Source organism: Pezoporus flaviventris, unplaced genomic scaffold (genome assembly GCF_033815535.1).
Source record: "Pezoporus flaviventris isolate CSIRO_AGI_PZ_B2104156 unplaced genomic scaffold, CSIRO_AGI_Pfla_v1 ptg000131l, whole genome shotgun sequence".
Taxonomy (NCBI): domain Eukaryota; kingdom Metazoa; phylum Chordata; class Aves; order Psittaciformes; family Psittacidae; genus Pezoporus; species Pezoporus flaviventris.
This window is the reverse complement of record NW_026892679.1, coordinates 828552-852349: the sequence shown is the minus strand read 5'-3', so window position 1 is coordinate 852349 and position 23798 is coordinate 828552. Positions and strand designations below refer to the sequence as shown.

General features: G+C 38.5%; 1 protein-coding gene across 3 annotated transcripts in view; it reads left to right on the top strand.

Moving 5' to 3' along the window:
- Positions 1–23798, top strand: part of VCAN (versican) — a 107106-nt gene that overhangs the window by 42677 nt on the left and 40631 nt on the right. For 2 of the 3 annotated variants that reach the window (XM_061478714.1, XM_061478713.1), the window contains exon 7: positions 9825–13007. In XM_061478714.1, coding sequence (XP_061334698.1) covers positions 9825–13007 — 3183 coding nt within the window. The remainder of the gene's footprint in view (positions 1–9824; positions 13008–23798) is intronic. The other variant, XM_061478715.1, reaches the window with a different exon arrangement.

Below are 23798 nucleotides of genomic sequence, written 5' to 3'. Positions count from 1 at the left end.
ACCTTTTAATAGATATTAATGTGTAGATCTCAGTTTTTTTACAGTATCCCTGTAAAATTTCTTCTGCCTCCTGTGTGAAAACTAGTGAAGTTCCCATTGACTCAGCTCAAAGGGTAATGACCACATGCTGCATGTTTAGTCTGAAGTGAAATGGCAGTGATGAAAGACCTGCGTCTGCCACTTTTACTTGTGCTGAGTAACAATATACTCCCTGAGTAAGGCCACCAAAACAAATGGCTCCCAGCCACAGGAAGGATGTGTTCAGTGCTTGAATTTGCTCATACTCTGAAGCAATAGATTTGTGGCAGAGCAGACATCTGTTTTAGTCATTACAAAGACAAATTGTATATTTAAGAAAAGGCACATCTCTTCCTTCAACACTGCTTAGAGTCTTCTATCCTATGATTAAAAGTGTCTTTGGTAGAAACCCTCAAAATACTAATTTTAAATTGCAGTTATCAATCAATATTTTGAACATTTTGCTTACTTCTAAGAACGAATCACATGTATTAAAATACACAAAAAAAAGTAATCGAAGTGGTAACTTAAAAATGATGTGCACTAGTTTCAATAAAACAGCCAACATGGACAACATTTAACAGTACAGTTAAGTTCATGATTTTAACTTCAGCAGTGTTTTGGCTAAGAAATTACATTATACCATGTGCCTTGGCTTTATGAAAATAAAATTGGCCTAGACTAATAATACATGATTTTAAATCTAAAAATCTTGTTTAAAAAAAAAAAACAAAAAACCTTCATCATGTTGATTGCAAGTGTTTTTCACTCTAGAGAAACCACATGGCTCTGGGTTTCTGAAACATTTTATCTGCGTGTTTCATCTCAGCCCTCCAAGACATTTTCTAGGCATTTTTTCATTTTTTTATTTTTCCTGAGAGGTCCCTAATAACGTATCTGGTAGGACTTGAAAAAGTTTCAGGTTTGACACATGATGAGTACTTGAGGGTTCTTGGAGGCCATCATCAGAGAAAAAGATTTGCAAGTGTTCATATATAGAACTCACACCATATTAACATATTTGCAAGTAGAAGAAGAAAAGAGAACAACTGTTGCTGGAGAATTATTTTTATTTATAAGAGAATAAAACATTACATCAGGAAAAAAATATTTCATTTTTAATGGGTACCAATTCAATAGTTCTTGCATAAAGCTATAGGGTGTTTAATTCCATCCTTCAACCCCCTAGTCTCACCAGATCTAATCCACTGCAGTTTGTGGGAAATTTGCCACAGACTTCAGCTGACTTTGGATGGGGCATTTTATCCTACAGCATCTACAGAATAAATTCCACTCCAGAAGTGCACTAATCAAAATGCACACAGATATTGTCTTGCATTCCTGCAGCAAAACTAATCTTGATGAACTTCATACATAGAGGTGGTTGAGTGTTTGAAACATAAATATGCTTTTTTTTTGCTGAGAAATGCTGGTATATTTAAACTGATTTTTTTTTTTTCATGGAACTGTATTGATTTTGGCAAATCTTTCAGCAAAACATTTTTTGCTTGACTCAAAACACATGTTGACCATTTTGGTCTGGATTTGGCCATTTTATTTCCGATTTTCTCTTTTGTTTTGACTTTATTTCATTCACCGTTGTTGTTTCTCTCTGGTTCTACCACATTGGTTTAGCATTATGATTTCATTTTAGCTGAAGTTTGGAAAATTTCAGTTCTGAGGCAGCATTGCCTTATGTGTTCATCAGAATGGAGTCTACATTGTTTTAATTGTTTCAATATAGCCTCATCAGGAGTGTATCCAAGTCAACCACTGCTTGTGACTAAGGGCTTCTTTGAAGCTGCCTCCATCTAAAGCTTAAAATCAGAGTGTACTTTATAGAAGAAATACAGAAGTAGCAACCTTCTTAGTATGTAGCAAGACAGGATTTTGTAAGATGAAAGTGGAGAATGATTGTCTCTGCAAACCTCTTCTCTGCCCACCCCAAGAATTCTCCAACTAAACCCTCTGTTTTTTGGTTCAAGAACACTTGCACAGTGTTCCTCTATGAAGCACATTAGAGCAGGGAAAGAGGGAAAGAAAGCCCCTTCTTTAAGAGGTCCTACAGCATGAGCAACCATGATTGTAGGCTCAGAAAACATCATCTGTGCTCCACTTGTCCAGAGGCAGTAGAAAGCATAAAATCTTTAGACACAGCCCAAAAGCTGCCAGAAGAAGTGTTGTCTTCCCTTTTGCTGCGTGTGACTTGATTTGGAAAACTGAATAACTAGACAGTTCTGTCCTTCTCACAGCAGCTGTTGGTAGCTGCGTATCCCAGCTATTTCCTGGATGAGGGAATTATTTCCAGCCTGATGTCAGGGACTGTACTATGGGAGATCTGTAGATTTTTTAACAGTTTGGGAATGACCTCAAATACTGAAAACATGGGGCATGGTGACACCCAGGGACAAAAATTGTCAATCTGAAGAAAAAGAACAACAAAAAAAGTTAACTTAGATAAAACAAAATGTTGTGCTGAATATAAGAAAGCCAGTGTCCTCCACCATTTTACAGTCCAGTATCAGAATGAATAAAATGCCTTTGAGCAGCGAAACTTCTCAAGGTCACGGCACTGACCTCAGTGTATACACTGTTGGTATCTATTCATACAGTAGGCTCTGTTCATGCTTCCTTCCCACTCTGTGAAGGTGAAGCTATCCAAAGGGCTTAAGCTGCCTTACTGAGGCTGCTACCACCAGATAACAATTCTCTAGCTTTTATTGTTTTTCTAAGAAAGTAGATCTCTCTGCTTCTCTGAGACAATGCAGTTTACCAGGACTGCATAGCTGCAGAGATCCCCAGTAATATCCTGGACCAGGTGTAGGAGAAATGAGTCCCTGAAGCACTCTGTTGGCGTTATAGCAACAGGCAAAAATCACAGAGGCTGTGCATGCTAACAGCTTGCTGAACATTTCTTATCCCACCCTGCTTCAGTGTTATGGCGAAGGAATTTCGAGAAAGGTCAGTCAGACCACACTGAAAATGGCAGGAAGATCTCAGTCCAGTTCAGTCAGTCCTATGCCATAGACATCACTAGTGTATCACACTGGGAAGGAGGAAGAGGTGGTGGTTAGGTGCAGCTCAGCCTTGTAATGCTCTGTAAATGATGAACAGAGAGAAACTGATTTATCAATCTAGCTGATGTATGTGGAGCAACTGTTTGGATCCTCAGGAAGTGGGGCTTCAGGAGGAAATGCTTTTTTCGCCAGAGAAAGTGAACTTGCTTTTGTCTGAGTTATTCAAAACCACATACCTTAACAATAGTCCCTAAGTGCAAACATTGTTCATGGCCAGAGGGAAAAAGGAAAGAAAAGAAGACACAGTTGAAGGCATTTTCCTTTCATTCCATCAGATCACTGAAAGGGTCAGGCAACAAGGACAGGATTAGGAGCAACAAGGTAAACAAGTAAAAAGTCCATCCCGTCAGGTGTTCAAGTACGGGAAGGATAAATTGGTTTTGCTCTTTGTTGCCTTTGATCACTGTGAGAACTTTGATTGCCGTGGGAACTGGGTACCACTCACGGGGCATAATATGGGCAATTTGTCTCCTTTCACACTGAGAAAAGCAAAGCAGAAAGAATTGTGCTGTCAGTTACAATCTTGTCTCTCTTTGCTCTTCAGTTGCTTTTTGCAGTCAGGAAGCAAAGATTATTCCTTTTATTGGGTCCTGGAATAATGATTTCATTAGGAAGAACTGATTAATGAGGCTCATTGATTTGTTGTCCTCTGGCAGATCTATTACAAACAATGTGAGAAGATAAATGCTTTTGCTATTGCTCTTTTGTGGATAGATTGACAGGTTACAATTTGTTCACAGAACTACAGTTGGATGGCAAGAAACCAGGGGAGAGCATATCTTGGCCCCTTAAACATCTGACTTCAGAAGTTAGGAAATGGCAGATGGTTTTACTGAAGAGCATGTTCACAGAGCTAATAGAGCTGCTGTCTCTGCTGCTTTGTTAGCTGGGAGAAAAGGACCTTGGACAAGGGTGTGAAAAGGATACATGACCTTTTGTCAAGTTTTAAGTTTTTCCTTATAAATAATATTGACTAATAGCTTTTAATTATTTTTTTTCAAGAATCCCATTCATTTTTTCTAATATTGCATACTTTTGCAAGTGGAAATGGATAGTGCATTTAGATTTTAAAATTATTTTTATCATTACATTTTCTTGCATTTTTGAGGTCAAAATGCATTGTAGGTTAAGTGGGAGTATACACTTGGAGTTATAGAAAAACTCTTACAGCTGCAGTATGATTTTGAATCCTCCTTATGCTGCCACATGTCCCATAAGTAATGAATGACTCTTCACATGCCCTGCTCATCTTTCTGCTACCTGAAAGAGTGAGAGTGGGTACTGAATCAGTGTCATAATGACAGGTGTCTGGTTTAGGCTGTAGGCCGGAGTACCAAGTTGGGGTTTTTTTAATCTGTTTTTTTTGTTGTTGTTGTCTTTTTTTTTTTTTTTTTTACTGTTACACTTGTCCAGTTTGGAAGATTCTGACAACTATTTAAACCTCAGCTGGCATAATTCTTGGAGCCTGGGGAACATTCTAAACTGTCCCCTCTGCCAGGGTTGCTAGCAAGCAAGGGATAGACACATAGAACAAACTCCACAAAGCAACAAAGGAATTAACACACAAAAATATGTAAAAATTAAGTAAAGCAACCTCATTCTCTAAGTGTGCTGGAAGATGTCAAACCATTTATTTTGACCATCTCCACATTACCGATATTTTGGAATAGTTTAATTTGGCTGTTATTCACAGAAAGAATACATTATTTCCAGGTTTTGTCCTAAGTTAAATAAATTTTTATTGTTCTGGATGCTGGCAATGACTCAAACCAAATTTATTTTCCTATCCGTAGAGTCTGTGTTCTTCCAGGTTCTTAAATACATACCTAAATGTAAACATACAATCAATATTTCTGAGTGCAGTGGTTCAAGTTAGAGACATGGTTAAAAATATTGTGGAACTGGTTATGTGAAAATGCATACATATTAATTGTTATGTAATCCTTATTTGTAAATCACAAAGTTAAACCAAGTCTAAAATAGTGATTTCCTTCAAAAAATATTAAGTTTTAGTATTGTTCCTTTGTTTTGAGTCCTTATTTAAACGATGGTAGGAGAGAAGAGAAAGAAAATGCTGTATAGTGAAAACACAAAATAAATCAACAAGGAGAGAAAAAATACAGTGAAAAGTCATATACTCCATCCAAAATAAACTTCATGCAGGTTGTTCAATACAAAAGGAATTGATTAAAAGACGACAATATAGTCTTTGATATGAGCAGCTGTTGGTGAGATAATTTGCTTTCTTGCTGCTAATATGTTCATGAATTTTATTAGGAAAATCTGCCTCATGTCTTGCATTCAGAGAAAGGACAAAGATGATAGCATATTGCACAGATGATGCAAGGAGTAGAGTAATACAGAACATCTGGGCGGAGTGGATGACAACTAAAACTGATGTTCAGTCTATTAAAAGAGCAATCTTCTTTTGGTTTAGTTTTGTGTTTTTTCTTTTCCACAGTAAAATAAATAAATAAATAGCATTGATGATTTCTCCTTGAAGAAAGACCTTCTTTTTGATTCGCTCAAATAAGTTTGCAAACCTGTATAATCTGTATGAAAAATCTTATACATCATATTTATGACAAAGCAGGTTTAGAGGCACTATATTTTGATTTTAACCAGAACTGTTCTTTGCACACTAGTAACCCTATGTCAGTTTCCACAGGAGAAAATTTGTCTGTTTATTGATAAATTCTGAAAAAATACATGATTTTCTTACACTTAATTTAATATTTATTGATTCAGTAATGAGTGGTGTCCCTCAGGGATCAGTGGTGTGACTGGTCTTGTTTAACATCTTTGTTGGTGACATGGACAGTGGGATTGAGTGTGCCCTCAGCAAGTTTGCCAATGACACCAAGCTGTGTAGTTGGGTTGATACACTGGAGGGAAGGGATGTCATCCAGAGGGACCTTGACAAGCTTGTGAGGTGGGCTGATGCCAACATCATGAAGTTTAACCATGACAAGTGCAAGGTCCTACACCTGGGTCGGAGCAATCCCAGGCACAGCTACAGGTTGGGCAGAGAAGAGATTCAGAGCAGCCCTGCAGAGAAGGACTTGGGGGTGTTGGTCGATGAGAAAATGAACATGAGCCGGCAGTGTGCGCTTGCAGCCCAGAAAGCCAACCGTATCCTGGGCTGCATCAAAAGGAGTGTGACCAGCAGGTCGAAGGAGGTGATCCTGCCCCTCTACTCTGCTCTTGTGAGACCTCACTTGGAGTATTGTGTGCAGTTCTGGTGTCCTCAACATAAAAAGGACATGGAACCTTTGGAACAAGTCCAGAAGAGGGCCACGACGATGATCAGGGACTGGAGCACCTCCCGTATGAAGATAGGGTGAGAGAGTTGGGGCTGTTCAGCCTGGAGAAGAGAAGGCTGCATGGAGACCTCATAGCAGCCTTCCAGTATCTGAAGGGGGCCTATAAGGATGCTGGGGAGGGACTATTCATTAGGGACTGTAGTGGTAGGACAAGGGGTAACGGGTTCAAACTTAAACAGGAGAAGTTTAGATTGGATATAAGGAAGAACTCCTTTACTGTGAGGGTGGTGAGGCACTGGAATGGGTTGCCCAGGGAGGTTTTGAATGCTCCATCCCTGGTGGTGTTCAAGGCCAGGTTGGACAGAGCCTTGGGTGACATGGTTTAGTTTGAGGTGTCCCTGCCCATGGCAGGGGGGTTGGATCTTAAGGTCCTTTCCAACCCTAACTATTCTATGATTCTATGATTTACTTATTAATATAAGGGAATCAAATACATTTGGTGTTTTTTTCAGGTTTACTTCATAAATGAGTACCTATTTTATTAAGTAATTAGAAGATAAACAATAAATAGCCACATCTCCGGCATAAATATGTGAACTTTTGGGACTTTCAAACATTTCTTGGAAACTAGAAAACTATATAAATGGTAATGAGTAAGTGTATACAATTCCCCAGCAGTGATGAAACAAAGTTAACCCTCCCCTTGCCTCTGATTTTAAAATCCACTCTCATGCCTTGATTTTTGTCTAGCTTTGTTAGAGGATATTACTTGTTTGTATTCTTTTAGCCAGTGATCTCTATAGTTACTTTAAATACGGTAACTGGCGTCTGAAAAAGTACCTGATATTGGCTGCAAAACAAATTCAGTCTCCATTAAGGAAATTCATCCTACAGTTAGAAGGGAGAACATCACATTACGCTGTCTCCTTTATATTTTACCATAGAAAAAGAGCTGTTAAGGCAAATTGCTGGATTCTTTGGTACAAATTTAACAACTACCAACTATCGCTCAGGAAGGACAGCGCTAACTCACTTGTGTGCACTCTTCACTCCCTAGTTGTGAAGTAAACATCTGGGGTTTTTTTCTAACCATCCTGCTCTAAGCAGAGAGGGAGAATAATTGTAAGGATTTGTTGATTCTTGATTGCATAAACAGCAGCTCACACTTGAATCACATAGACATTGAAAAGAGCAATAAACTCCAGGTTGTAGGACCCCAGAATACAAAAATCACTTTTAAGGCTGTGTTTTGATTAGTAGTATTTCAAGAACTGTACTCCTTGCTCAACTGAACGTTTTGGCCTACCAAAAGAGAGTATATAAGTAGCCAAGTCTTTTTTTGTGAAACCACAGAAAGATTTAACTAACAGTAGGGAGAATAATCCGTTCCTTTTTCTGCTGGCAAAGAACACCACCACTTCTAAACATAGCGATGTTATATATTCTTACCTTCAGAATTTCCATTTCACTTTCACTTCTCATTCAAGAAAGCTGAAATATCAGCCTATTTCCTCTTTTCCTTGCTCTGTCAATCTACCTGTTCTTCTAGAAATCCTAAGCAGCCATCATCTAACAAAACTACCTACTTCAGAGGAGATCAAACAGGTCTCTTGCAAAGATGACATTTTCAAAGCTTGGTGTGTGAAACTAAACAAATGTCTGTGTGACCCTGACACCTGCAAAATTCATCTCTACAAATATCAAAAGGGTACCTAATTAGACATGGGTGTGTGAAAAAGACCGATTTGTGCATGCATATTGTGCACAAATATATGACTAATTTGAGTCTGAATTTTTCACTTCTTTTCTCCCTCTTGTTTGCTTATACTGTTAGCTCCTGCGAGTCAGGATTCAGACAGAGGCTGCACCATCATCTAGAAGATCTTCTCCCCATGTACCAGGCAAAACACAATCTCTCAAATGATGTTTTTTCCTGACAACTGCTATTCATATCTTACATTCAGTAAAGGTTCCTAATCTCTTTTAGTAACTCACAACTATAATGATGAGGCTTTGGTTTCAATATTTTCTTGTAAAATAATATGACTGGCTTGATTTCTGCATGTTAGAGGAATATACTTCTTAGCCTTGTTAGAAGTTGAGCAATATTTTCTTTTGGAAGAAGCTATACATGTAGTTTTGTCTGTCTGGTAGGCTGTTAGTCCTCATATACGCAGTCTGTTTAATGCATTCTTTATGTTCTTTGTGTGATTCAAAGGGCCATGTTTTGCTCTTGTATGCAAAATGTATGTATGCAATTCATGTATGTATGCTACATGTATGTAGCAATACATGTATGTATGCAATACATGTATGTATGCTACAGGTATGTAGCAATAACAGCACTGATTTAAGATATTTGCATCATCCACCTGTCTGCTCCCATTGCCTTTCTGAAGATAACCAACCTGGTAGAACTAGTAGAAGTGAAGATGTTTCCACCCTGGGCTTATCCTGAGCAAATCTTGTTTTCTGAGCACAAACTCACATTTCCGTCTTAAAATCCAGTATCAGACTCTGTAGTGTCATGGTTATAAGGACACGTTTTCTTCTCAGATAGGAAGAAAATCTGTGGCAGAAGGAAAGTATAAGGCAGAAGGATTCTTTAAAACACTGCAATTTGGTTCACTTGAAAGGCCTTTCTTTGTGTCTCTTGTGAATCTAGGATAGCTACCCCCTTACCCTTCCCATCATGCATTACTCTGCCTTTTCATGTTCAACACTCCCATAGAAGCACTTCTGTGTGTGGAGGAGATTCAGATGTATACCTTCGAAGTGTTTCCCAAAGATCAACATCATTATAGTATTAAGTTTGCAATCTTACGGTTTGCTGTTCTCACCTTTCTCCATAATAAATTTCTCTCAGTATAATTTAAATGCAGGGCAGCAGCTCTTGTGGCATTGTAAAACAGTGCTTTCTGATGACATGTTTGTTCCTGTTGCTTCAGAATGCTCTCACTCCAGTGAGGGCATCTTTTTACAATTTGTAATTACATGCTGAAAATAAACTACAGTGGTATTTCACTACCTTTAAATACTTGAGTGGTATGCTACAGCAAGCTTTGAAGAAAACCCACAGGTTTGCAGTACCAGTCATTCATGACATTATGAAATAAACTTTTATATTCCCTGATCAGTACTTAGCTGTATGAGGGTACTTGTATCATGTGAGGACTTGTAGGGGCAATTATATATGCAATGAATATGAAGAATATTGCTACTCTTCTCACGTCATGTGACTTTGTTAGATGTTCTGCAGCTTTATAACATGTTATTTTATGTAATATTATGTCACTCTGTTGTATGCTAAACAACTACGTAAAGACTTTGTCCTTTATACTAATTTCTTGGCGTAGCATCTAGATTTTGTCAGGAGCATTCAAACTGAAGTAACATTAATTTGTGTTCTGACTGATTGACTCCTAAATGTTTTTGTTGTTTTTTTTTTTTGTTGTTTTTTTTTAAGGTAAAAAGGTCATAACAGAGCCTACAACTGTCAAGCTGATGACATCTCTGAAAACTGACTGTGTGAAATTACCACCTGCCAAAGTTACTCTTAAACCTCCTGTTACTGAGACTTCAATTATTGAAGTGACTCTCACCAAAACAGAGGTTCCTGCTTTTGAGGAAACAACCCTAGAGCCTGAAGAAGATACAGAAATGACTACTGACATGGCTGAGGAGAAAAGGGAGATGGAGGTGCTCATGGAGAACATTCAGTTAACCACCCTTCTACCTCAGACTGTCACAGATGGTGAAATAAGCACTTACGATACACTGGGAAGGACTGAATATGATGTTTCACCTGCAGAGAGCACATCTGCAGCTTTGGAACTGGAGCACACTTACTCTGAAGCAGAATTGCCCGAGGAACAAGGTAGGTCTGAAAGCATTGAGGATGCTTTCTTGACCTCTATAATTTTTCAGGATATCACAGCTGTAGCTAAGAGTTCCACTGGTTTGTGGGAAGATACTGAAGCAGGAGATAAACAAAACCATGAGGCTGATAATCAAACTGAACAAATAGAAGTGGGTCCCATGATGACAGCTACAGATAGCTTGTTACCAGCTTCTCGGAGAGAGTTTCCCAGGACAGGGACTTCAGTTTCTCTAACAAAAGAGAGTACGTATCTCGGTGCCCACTCAACAAAAGAACCCACAAAAAAGTCAATGGAGGCAAAATCTGACAAGAAATTTACAACTGTTGTAATCCCTAAAGCTTTGTTCACTGATCAGTATGATCTCACTACAGAGAGGGAGGGCAGAGAGAGCATGTACACCATTAACCCTGATAGAGTTTCTGGTGTGGTTACTGGTAGCGTCCCAGTATCAGATGTGCCTGCTGCATCAGAGACACTTGCAGATGAGAATGCAGTAACCACTGGACAATTTTCTACAGCAGATGAGTCAACTCCATTCATTAAACTTAGTTCTGCAACATTGTTTGATAATGATGAGGCATCAGCTCAAGGAAGCAGAGAGGACCTGAGAGATGTGCAGGCTACAGTGTCATCTGGAGTACCTGTATCCTTTTCTGTGTCAGCTGTTAATCAAACAGGATCTGAGGCCATCACTCTCTTAGGAAGTACTGTTTCCCCAAAAAACCTTGGAGAAGGCACCACATCTGTTATCCACTCATCTCAGCGAACGGAAGGATCAGCTGCTTTAGAGAAGCAGGATAAAACAAAGGAGGCAGAAATGAGAGCAACAGATGTTAAGATCACTCATGCCACAACCATCATTCCTACTTCTGTTACAGCAGAATCTCAGGGACGTGCTGCAAGTGAAAAGTTCACACAGGCTCCTCCAGCTTCTGGCATGTGGCTGCTGACAGATAAACATCAGGGGTATATGACAGAAGAGTCTTCTCATACTGAGAGTACACATGAGCTAGATACAGAAGATGGTATCTCTGGAATGGAGAGTACATCATCTCCAGGGCAAATTACAGAGCATCCAGGAGCTCTGATTTCAACAGTTATAGATGAAACCGAGTCAAGCATGGAGACAACAGAAGCAAAAAGTGATGGAGAAGCTGTATCAGCCAGGTTTGATCAGAATAAATATAATACAGGTGTCTCCTACACAAGCAGTTTTTCAGATTTGGAAACTATTACAGTATCCAAACTATCAGTGGGTGAAAGCAGTGCAACAATGAAGTCTTTTAGCTCCTCAAGTATTACTGTATTACCAACTGCTGCGCCTACAGTCATGGAGGTAACTGAACATGAAGCAGATGAAATATCAGGGTATGTTTTGGAAATGTCCATTCCTACCTCAGAAGCTGAACAAAGAGAGGCTACTGTGATGTTGGTGGCAACACCTACTGAAGAAGTCTTTGCTGAAATGGAAGTCTCAAAATACACAGTGACAGAGGAAGGCCAGACAAGCACTGCAATGTCAACTGAGGAGGCAGCGACAAGACTTCAGGACAGAAAAGGAATGCCACCAGCTGGCACAGGAGAGACAAAGGAATTTATTGTAGTTACAGATGTAACAGAGGTAGATACTACAGTTCCACAGAAAGAATATGATGCTTCTCCAGTTCCAGCTACTATAGAGAGTGAGAACACTAGAGATATGCCAGTTGCTACTCAGACTCATTTTGATGGCTTCTTTCATACAGAAGTACCAGAAACAACTGCAAAAGACAGTGATGTGTTCCCAGAGGACCCCTCCGTGAAAGATCAAGATAAGGAAGAAGATGCTGCCAGAGAGTCTACTTTATCTGTGACAGCTGTCCAAATACCAGAACAAAAGACAGCACGAGGATCAGAATCCTCTCTAACATCTGTTCAGGAAAAACAGGATGAAGCAGGTTCAGCTTATGATGAGACACATCTAGTGACAGAATTGTCAGTGCCAGCAGTGAAGGTCACAGATTATGGAAGAGTTCTGGGACCTGATGAAACTAGCACCAAGACCTTGCATCTCACAGTGACTCCAAAAGTTGAAACTGTTACTGATCAAGAAGAGGAGGTAACTGAAGTGATGCCTATAACAGTGGGTACCCAAGCAAAAGCATATGAAAGCAGAGGAGCCCCTGCCAGAGAAGTAGACAGTGATGTAGTGAGCTGGGAATCTGTGTTGCCCCCCTATATGATGCCAACAGGTCATTCTACTAGGGAAGCCATTACTCATCTAACTTTGGGATCTTCTCCAAGCCAGACTCTGGAAGGTTCAGGAATATCAGAAGAACCTGGGGAAATCAAGATAGCTATATTTCCAGCTCATGCAACAGATAAGGCAACAATTCTCAGCGATGTAACAACACCTTCTGTTAGTGCTGTAGACAAAATTCTACCAACATCAGCATCCAAACCTTCTGTTACTCAAAAGTCACCCCGTATCATTCCTGAGGAAGAAGAGGAGGTAACAAGCAATGACATCATCATAATTGGTGAATCTATTTCTCCCAGTAAAGTCCCTGCTGATGATGATCTGACAGGAAAGATGTTAGAACCAGAAATTGATAAGGAATATTTCACAGCATCAACTGCTACTGCAGTCGCACGAGCTACTGCACCACCCAAAGTAAAGGAGACCACAGAGGCTTTACAACCTCGAGAGGTGTCTCCTTCTACTTCACACCCTGATAGTGGAAATGACATAAAATTGTACGTTATTCAAATCAGAGGCAATGATACAGGTAAGATTTTGCCTATTAGACCTGCAGTCCAAAAGAATGGACAGTTTATCATAACAAACTGGTGTACTTTAGAATATACTGCAGGTGTTTCTTGGATCACTGAAGGACTCAAAGTGCAAGTTTTATTTATACAGCAACTTACTAAATATTGGTAGGTCTATTTTTCTATCCATTAAGAAAACCTCTGAAATGTGTTAAATATATGGTTTGGGGAAAGATTAATTTCTATACAGAAATGAGTTTGAAACTGATGTATTCCCACTTATAAGTCATTATGTCTAAAGTCCATTTTTTTTATTTAATGTTGTCAAGTCACTGATTTAACCTCAGCTATCTGTGAAACAAGCATTTTAACTTCACAGCTTCCATTTCATGCATTACTACCCCTAAACAAAGCACTGGATTATTTTAACATTCCATTAGTCTGTAGCAATTAACAATGCCATGTACAGTGTAGTCAGCTAAAGAAGGTTAAGGCACACTACTCTGTCTGTAAGTGGACCTCCTGTGATTTGGGGGAAGGGGTTTTGCACAATTTTGTAGCATAACTTTTTTTTTTTAAGACGTTTTACAAGATCTGTGATGCAAACTGACATAGTTTTTAGTTTCATTACATTTTTTTAGCTGATGGCATTGTACGTGTGTATGTAGCTTCAGTTCCATGGGTATTCAGAACAAAATATGTCTCCATAATGAAATAGCTGAAGGCTATAGAATTTATATTAAAGAAGCCTGTCAACTGACTACTGTTTAAGGTGTCTTGATAAAACTTTATATTTTAAAATGAAATGTAAAAAGACTGGGAAAAAGGATAAAGCTGAAAATATCTATTAGGTTTGAGGGTGCATTCTGTTTAATTATTTTATAGTTATTTTTAAATTATTTTATATTTTTGAAAGAACACGGTAAAAAATCTTGTAATGTTCTATATGCCTTAACTATATGCAATGCTTTTGGGTGGTTATAAAAAAACCTATTTTCTCATTGTTTTTTGGCCATAACATCCATATCTTTATCTATCTCCAACAGAATCTATAATTTATGGAAGTCTATTGGTTGGTTTTGTCAGGTTTGTGCTTAGTAGAACTTAAATCAAAAATCAAAATGCAGAAGTAGTTCCTTTGAGATGTGCCATATCAGTGTTGGACTTTTCATACAATGATTTTTATATCTGTATTTACTTTATGCTTATTTTCCTACTTCATATTTAAGAAACTGTACAAAGTCGTATCAGTGGCAGCTTAACCTTCTATTTCAGAAAATAATAGTTCTATTATTTTAATGTTTATACACTACTTCGGTTTCTGTGGTACATAATAATTTTTTTCTGAAGCTTTAGATGTTTCCAGTGTCTTGGAAGTCTCGATTAAAAGAGACAAGTCTGGTAAGTCAGAACAGAATGGTAATTTCTGAATATTAGAGTGAAGCAACATGTTCAATACTTCTCTACCTGTGGAAATTTGATAAATTCAGCTTAGTAACTAATGCCTGGACTGTGTATTAGTGAACTAGTTTTCCTAGTTCCATTGCTTAGTTCTGTTACAGTTTATTGCATGTGGGAGAGTGGGTTGTTCTCACAGTGATATGTTCCAGGCAGACAAAAAGAAGTAGGATGGTTTGGAAGGGTGAGGAAAATTGGTGTTTTATTCAGATAGTGCACAAGGTATATGATGCAGTATTTCTCTGCGTATAGATCAAGGAGAGTCTTCTTTCACACTTTATTCAAAATGGTGTTGGTACTGTGATACATTAAATTAGGAATTAGTTCAAGCTGGATTATCTAAAGGATGGTGGATCAGTGCAGGCTGCTCTTCATCGCTACTCTTGATTTTACTTGGGTGATCAGGTCCTTTAGGATTTTCCTTCTGCATCTTCAACAGCTACCTAAAGCTGTGCATGCATTTCCCAGGTATATATGTGCATATGCGTGTGGGAGGTGTTTGTAGCAGAGTTAAAGCTGTACATCCTTAAAAGTCTATCTTTCAGAATGATTTAGTCTGCTAGCACAGAAAAAAAACCCAAACAACAAAACTTTTTCTTAAAGTATTATGAAATTATTCATATGGTAGTATCTGTATTCTATTTAACCATAAAGGGGTTTATCATGTATTTAGTGTAAGGCCAAAAAGGAGTTTTCTTTATTTTCATGTGTTCAAAATCTGACAGTGGAAATTCCTCCATTTAGCTGTCCACAGAGAAAAGGCACCTTATACCTACCAACTGCAAATTAATTTACAGCTGCCAAAGTTTTATCCTGTTTGGGAATTAGGATTAGTATTTTCTTTTTTTTGTCCAGAAATGGAAAAACAGTCAAACTCAGTTTCGCCTCCCTGTTCCTCAGTCCATAAAGTTTTCTTTGTGCTGAAGAAAATGTACATAGAAGGTGCAGAAGAGGAGTGAATTTGGCAGATGTCACTAACACATGCCTTTCACTAGGACATAGTTCAACTTCTTATTCTATCGCTCTTTCTTTGAAAATTGATCTGCAATCATACAGGAGCTATCTATATTGTATCTTTGGCTTTTTGTTGTCAGCTAAGTGGGAGCAAGAAATATAGTTTTCATCATTGCATCTCTCTGATAAAGTTTTTTCCTCCCTCTGTGTTCTCAAGGCAACATGGTTTAGCATTTTTAAACAAAGTAGTCAATGGTGATTATAAGAACAGACCTTCATGATTTTTAAGTCAAGAGTCCAAAAGTGCCTCCTAAGAAATGACAATTTGTTTACCAAATCCCTTCAAACAATAGCTGTTTCAAACAGGAATAATAATGAGAGATTTGTTGTATTAAGCAGAACTGGGTATAAATTAATGTAATATTTTCCTTTTCATGTATGCAGAAGTGTTGCAAATATATGAGATTTAATGTTGTTTTTTCATCTTTCTTCACTTCCTTGTTATTCAGATTTTGCTAGAAGAAATATTTTAATAGTGAAGCTGTGTTCAGCAGAAATATGGTACCATGTTTTGTTTCCTATCAGCCATATCACCTAATTACAGTAAAAACTTGTTATTACACTAACACAGCTGAATATTGATCTCTGCAACTGCATTTACCATGTAAATGTAGGCATAATAATATTTAAATGCTCTGTGAAGGTGCTATTAGGCTTTGTTAGTTATGTGTAACATCTTATGCTCCGTGTAGAAGAGAAGGGTCCAAATGAATGGAGTTTTGACAGATTGAGACTTTTTTAGCAGTTCCCATAAAGCAGGACAGAGCATATCCCTTGTAGAACAGAAGTCCCTTTGCCATCGATGGGTGTCCTACTTCTCATTGCTGCTCTGGGTCTGATGAGTTCACCTGTGCGCATGCTATGTGGAGCGGATCCAGAGAAGGGCAATGGAGCTGGTGAACGGCATGGACCACAAGTCTGATAAGAAACAACTGAGGGAACTGGGGGGGGTTAGTCTGGAGAGGAGGAGGCTCAGGGGAGCTTCAACAACTACCTGAAAGGAGGATGGAGCCCAAAGGTGGCTGGCCTCTGCTCCCAGGGATCAAGGGATATGACAAGAGGAAATGATCTCAAGCTGCACCAGGGGAGGTTTAGATTGGATATTAGGAACAATTTCTTCCCCAAAAGGGTGGTCAGGCATTGGTGCAGGCTGCCCAGGGCAGTGGTGGAATCACCATCATCCCTGGAAGTTTTCACATACTGTGTAGATGAGGCCCTTAGTGACATGGCTTAGTGGTGGACTTGGAAATGCTGCAGTAAAGGTTGGACTTGATGATCTTAAAGGTCTTTAACAACATGGTTGGTTGTGTGATTCTATGATTTTATGCACTGGTAGAGCAAGAAACGGGAAGGATTTCTTGCACCTTTGTCAGTCTCAAACCCTTGCTAAACTGGCGCCAACTTCACTGGAGCATTTTGAAGTCTTTGGCAGGAATGTGCTGTCAGTGTATAGAATATGTTATGTATGTATGGAATGTGGGGGATCTTATTCTTCATTATTATTGTAGACACAAGCTGCACTTGAAAGACATTGAATGTTGACTGGATTAAACTCAATTAAATATAGCGGCAAGGACTTTAGGCTGTGTTACACACCCCTCACGCCTCAACCTACAATACCCCAGTATACACAATATATAACTGAAATATATTGTTAAATAAATTCAGGGTTTTTTTTTAAACAGTAAGCCCTTAGATTTATTTGAACAGAAACAGCTTCTCCTAGAGGACTCCTAGCTTTTAAAATGCATGCTTGCAATCAATGAAAACTTTCATAAAGGACGTTTCAGTTACTTTTATCTAAAACTTTTACCCATGGAAACAGAAGCAGTTTGGGGGCCTGGTGGAAGGTCAAGCTCATTAGCTTAAGTTCTGGAAAATGTGCTCTAGTGCTGATAAGAAAGAGCACTCTGCTGAAGCTGAATGGATTAAGCTGCTTATTTGTGTTAGAATACATCAGTTTTCATTGAGAAAATGTATTGTACAAACAACCGCCATACTTGCATGTGAGCAAAGGTGAGGCAGGTGCACCAGTTAATGAGGGATCTAAATCATGTTTTTACTGACAGCCTGTGGCACACGGGCAGGTCTAGGGCAGGTGCTCAAATTTATGAAGAAAATAAATGGGGAAACATCTCTTTTTATGCTACAGAAAGCACTACACATTTTCATAAAGAAGGAGCTTGGGACTTCATTCACTTGAGTGGAACAACAGGCTATTCCCTTGGGATTTTTACCATGTTGTGAAAGTGAGAAAGCAAAACAGTCCTGCACTGTGATATGTTATTGCATTAGCAGCTTTTCATTGTATCAGATAGGACGGAAGGGTTTCTTTTTCACTGCAAAGGTGCAAAACTTGCCATCTCATGCTCTTTTATGTTCACATAGCTCCTATGCATTGTAGTGGGGAGGGCTGATGCTGTTGCTGGAAGGTAGCGGATTAGCAGCTGAAAAAAAACCCCAACCCAAACCTGAAGTAACTTTTCAGCTCATAAAGCTTTTATGAGCTGAAAAATGCTTGTGGGGGTGTTATTTAACAGTGGTTGAGGGGCTGCTGGAAACATAACTCCTGTTTGTATCAGGAGTAAGTTGCACACCTGCATTTTTTGGAGACATTTAAAAGTCTTTATTTAGTGAGTAAGTTTCAAAGTGCTTATTGGACCCTGGGACTCACACCAGCTCTGTCTGGTTTCTTGTCCCCTCCAGCTTTGAACAGAATGAAATTGCAGGAACTTATGCTTTGTAGATGTGGAATTTTATGAAACCTTTGTGTTTCAACATGCAATTCTCTGACATGCATATTTCTGCCTTAGCAGTGTAAGAAGGCATGTGGAATTTGAATGAAATGCAGAATGGTAATGAGTCATAGTCATAAACCTTAACAAAGAAGGCAGAATAGAGTCTTTTCAGGTCTGTCTTGGGCCTTGTCTTAAAATTCATATAATCCTGTTGTCTTCACAGATCCTTCTGGAGGGCTGTCTCAGATCATCATGGCTCTCTTTAAGTCTGATTCCAACATAGAGCCTGAATTGCTTCTTGGCCAGTTTATACTTATGTTTATTCTTGCTGGTATTGTCTTTTGCTTGAATAGGTCTTTTTTCTTTCTGATATTTATCCCTTGATACTTTTATTTCTCTGTTCAGTTATAGAGAATAACCATGTCCCCTTTCAGCTTTAATTTTACTAACTTCTGAAGGGCTGAGCAAGTGAAAATGTGCTGGGAGGAAAGACTCTGCCTCTGTTCTGGAGACTCTGAGTGTCAGGATGGTGCTCTAACCAGACCAGATGATTGAGTGGAGGGAGAGGAGCAACCTGCTTTGCAACACCATTTCTGGGCAGCACCTCACTTGCAAGAGAGCCAATTTAAAAGCATGCATCGTGTAGGCTAGTATCTGTCTGCACCTGTACCTACAATTATTCTCTTTAAACCATTTTATTTATGCCCTCTGGCAAATATCTATCTGGACAGTCTTTGTAGTATACACATATGTGCTACGTGTAATTTTTTGTGTACCTTTCAAAAATTACATGTGTCAATTATTGTGTTAGAGAGACTTCTGATGAAGGTGAGGAGACTGTCTATTATGTGCTGAAATCACCATTTGTTTTCACTCAAATGAAAAGTATATGCTTTATGTTTATTCATAGCACCTATTTCAAATCAAAGTCTGTTGGAAAGTTGCTGTCTTGTATTCACTGCATTCTGCTGCTTTATGCAGTGTCTGATAACATGCCCAAGTGGATGTGTAAGAAAAGAACTTTCCTGCTTATGCAAGCTGTTCAGCTTTCCCAACAAATGTTTAGTTCTTGATATCGCTATCAGCTTTTTAAGACAAGAAGAGTTACAAATTTAACTAAGCATTGTGTTGAGCCATTTAATTTCTAAGGGCATTTCAACTTGCATCCATTTGAATGTGGTGTTCCTGTCCCATCCCAAACCATGGCCATAGTTTATTGGTACTGTGTAAATAGACTGATCTTAGTTCATTTCTGGTGGGATGTTGAAGCAACAGTCAAAATGGCCTCACATAGGTTGAATGAAATTTCCATCTTATTAAGTAGAAAATCTCCTATTTATTTAATGGAGGGCTGGGCATGTTTCCTTATTAACTGTAATGTTCCAACTGACGAGTATGGCAGCTCCTCATCAGCTTTGGAGGAAAACCACATTGCCTGCTGGCCTGAGTGTCCTGCAGTCACTGCACTGTGCTGCAGTGCCCAATAAGACCATATGGACATGGTCTTATTTCAGTGTTTGGATTAGAAATGCTATCCTTCCTGGTAGTGTTTTGTTTTGAGCCCTGGCCTTATGTGTTCAGTTGGGAAAGAAAGCCACCTAGTAATTCTGAAAGGGGGGATGACAAGAAATCTGGAGAGGGGCTTTTGACAAGGGCCTGTAGCAACCAGACAATGGGAATGTCTTTAGCCTAACAGAGGGGAGATTGAGATGAGACCTTAGGCAGAAGTTCTTCCCTGTGAGAGTGATGAGGCCCTGGCACAGGTTGCCCAGAGAAGCTGTGGCTGCCCCTTGCCTGACCTTGCTCAAGGCCAGGTTGGATGGAGGTTTGATCCACCTGGTCTAGTGGAAGGTGTCCCTGCCCATGGCAGGGGGTTGGAACTGGATGAGCTTTAAGGTCTCTTCCAACCCAAACCAGTCTGGGATTCTACAGTTTCAAATGAAACTGCTTTGTCAGTGTACTATCACTACTCAAGTAATTTTCATGCCCTGAATGAGCAAAATCTCTGTGTTATTCATAAAACGTGGCACAGAGAGAGACAAGTTCTTGTTTTGTCTAGAGTAACTGAAGTGTTAAATGCTAAGTAACATGGCCAGGTTCTGATGTCATCTTCCCCAGTGTAATTACACCATAGTAAATTCCAATGAGGTGATTGAGAGCAGAATTGTTGTAGGAATGTGGGGATGGTAGGTATCAGAATGTCTTCATAACAATTATAACTTCTGGTTCATTCAATAACTAGATGATTTTTTGATTCAGAAGGAGTTTGCCTCATATATTTAACCCAAACTGATAGACTTATTTCTTAATTGAACTGGTTGGAATTTTCCTATATTAAAATACTCATGTTGTACTGATCCTGTTTAGGGCTTTTAAAAATAGGTTGGACACCATCACATATAAATCATATTTAAAATGCACTAGCAGCAATTCCCTGTTTGAATGCAAGCCCTAATAAACAAATAATTGTAATAAATTTAAGGTTTTGGTACATTGCTTTCCCAAAACAAAGGAAAAAATATTCCAACTCCATATCCAAAAGAGCTCAAATTTGAGGCTTAGAAAGTTTCACAAGAAGGTAAGTCTATGAATTAATAAGTAGTCTTTAGGCCACTATTACTGGCTCTTCCTGAAGGCTTATTATAGAACAATAATTTTTTTTTCTCATTCCTTTATAGACTTCCATAGATACAAGGAAAAACCTTCTCATATTAAATGCTGTTCAGAGGATGCCTACATATTTCCTGCTGCTTTTGCAGTGTTTCCAAGGAAACATCTCAGATCTAGACTAGGGATTATACATTTCTGGCTTTCTTATACCTCTTTGTTTATTCATGAGAGAAACGAAGGGATTTTATTCATAGGTACAATGTAATTTTTCATAATTCTGTTGTGAAAGATAGGAATCCTTTTAGAAGTTTTGTTTACACATGGACAAAGTCTTAAGAAACCCTGTTGTAGAAAAGATAAGCTGTCTTGCAGATAGAAACACAATCTGATTTAATTTTTCTTGAGGAAAGGGGTTTTCTATACCAAAGTTTTTTGAATGTGTCCATATTGTAAAAAATCATACTATTTATGATGATGGTATAATCTTTTCTGCCTCTTTCAGAAAACATTATCTATACCATTTTATTTTACATGAAATGATTCATTGGAGATAGTGAAACTCTTACTGAATACAGAATGTGGTCCTGGAAGTGTAAATAAAAGGGTACATGTAAGTGGCTCAAAGGCAAAAGAACTTAATAGAAAGGCATTCCTTTAAGATGGGTCACTTAACAATTGTTCTAAAAGCACTTCAAAAGTATCTGTTGGCTATTCTTTTTGAGTATTTTTTTAGGGGGATCTTTTTTTGCAGCTGCTCTTTGCATGTTTTAGATTTAATTAAATTAGTCATTGCTAATCCATCTAGGTTTTTTCCTATCTTTCTTTTTTTTGGAAGTGTTTAGATGATAAATCTGATTAGTAATATACATACAATCCACTGGTGTCTTTCAAGATACTTGTGAATTATTTCCTGGCACAAGTCAAGATGTGTTCAGAGTGAGTACTGCATGTTTTGTGTCGCCTTAGGGAACATGGAGCTGAAGTTATCTATTTTCTTTTCTATAGAGTAATTCACACTTTAAAAAAAACACCAAAAACCTGCTCAGTGAATTGTACTAGGACTTGTCTGACCACTCATCTATTACCAATATGTTTAAATGAGGACAACTCAGTTAAAAAATTTACATCAAAATTTCTCTTCATTAATGATTAAAGTTAAAATCCCTAAGGAGAGGAAACGCAGTTGGAATTTTGTTCTTCATCAGGGGTAATCTTATCTACCAGCTGTCTATGCCTGCTTTGGTATTACCTCTGTTGTACTTCATAACTTTTTTTTTAATCAACATTAGCTTAAATAGTGCATAACAAACACTATTTTTTAACCTTTTTAACCATAAACTTGGATTTTCTTCATCAAGAAAGAGTTCCATAGCTTCAGTGGGAAGTTTTCGGCATTAGGAAAAGAATTTCTACATATGTGATGATTTTTTTTTTTGTTGCTGTTTCCCAAAATAACAGCAAAGAATATGCTTATATGTACACAGACTAGCACCAGGATTTTTTTATATACTGCCATAGGACTTCTTACAAGGGCCTGTAGGGACCGCACAAAGGGGAATTGCTTTAACCTGACAGAGGGGAGACTGAGATGAGCTCTTAGGCAGTTCTTCCTGTGAGTCCCTCGAACAGGTTGCCCAGAGAAGCTGTGGCTGCCCCATCCTTGGCAGTGCTCAAGGCCAAGTTGAACGTGGCTTGGAGCAACCTGGTCTAGTGGAAGGTGTCCCTGCCCATGGCCAGGGGTTTGGAACTGGATGAGCTTTAAGGTCCGTTCCAGCCCAACCCAGTCTGTTATTCTAGAGTTTCAAATGAAACAGCTTTGTCAGTATCCAATCACTACTTTCACTTTCATCTTTTTTTTTTTTTTTACTTTTTTCATGCCCTGAATGATCAAAATCTCTGTGTTGGAACTGGATGAGGTTGTAGGTCTCTTCTAACACAAGCCAGTCTGTGATTCTACCATTCTGTGATTTTATTGTGGGATTTTGTCTAAACTGTCTTATCCTTTATTAGAAATAGTGAGTGAAATGCTTCTTGGGTTATTCATGCATTTAATACTCAGGCTTGTAGTAAATTTTCAGTGGCATATTTGGACAAATATTAAGTATTACAAGCAGAATTCTTGAATCCTTTAGAAATGATGTGTACACTTGATACAACTGACAGGCAAGGATAAAGACCACAGGTGGTTTCACATCTGGTGAAACCAGAGAGTGGTAATGGGGTTGCAATGGTAAGTGAACCTAGAAAAAGTTGTCACAGTGTCTTTTACCTTAGTTCAGTTACTCCTATTTATGCTTGAAGAAAACAAAGTTAGTGTAAGCTTCCACAGAATTTCTTGGCCTGATCATCTGCACAGCTAAATTTGCTTGATTTCAAGTCATGAGGGAGAATGGCATTAATGTCAAACTCAACATAGTTTGGAAATTACTAAATTAAAGTAGGCAATATCTTGGTTTTGCTGATTACGGGTGCTGGATGCAGAAGTTTGGCATTGCTATGTGATAAGCGCTGCTGAGCATAGTAGTGCACAGAATGGATAGCAATTTAGCATAGTATTGCATTACCAGGATTACCAGATGACCTAACAGAACGTAAGCTAGTTGCATCCTCTACCCTACATGAAATAGGAAAACTATGAAAATCAATGAAACTGAAGTATTTCTGCATCTCCAAAATGTTACTCAAGCATTTATTTGTTCTTACCTTAATTATTTGGCTTCTTAGGCTATTCATTTTTTTTTATCAGTTTATTCTGTCCACATTCAGAGCCTGTCAAGCATGTGCTAATTCTAAGTCGGTAACCATATAACCATTCTCAGTACAGGATGGAGTTTGTACTAATAGGTTCATAGTCAAAAGTTTACCCCTCTGCTATGGTTTTAGTGCTGCATGAAACTTGCCACAGCTAGGCATCTATTTTCAGCTGCAGCTGGATGAAAATTTCTGTTGTTATGTATTGTCCAACAAAAATGTCTTTTTAATACATCG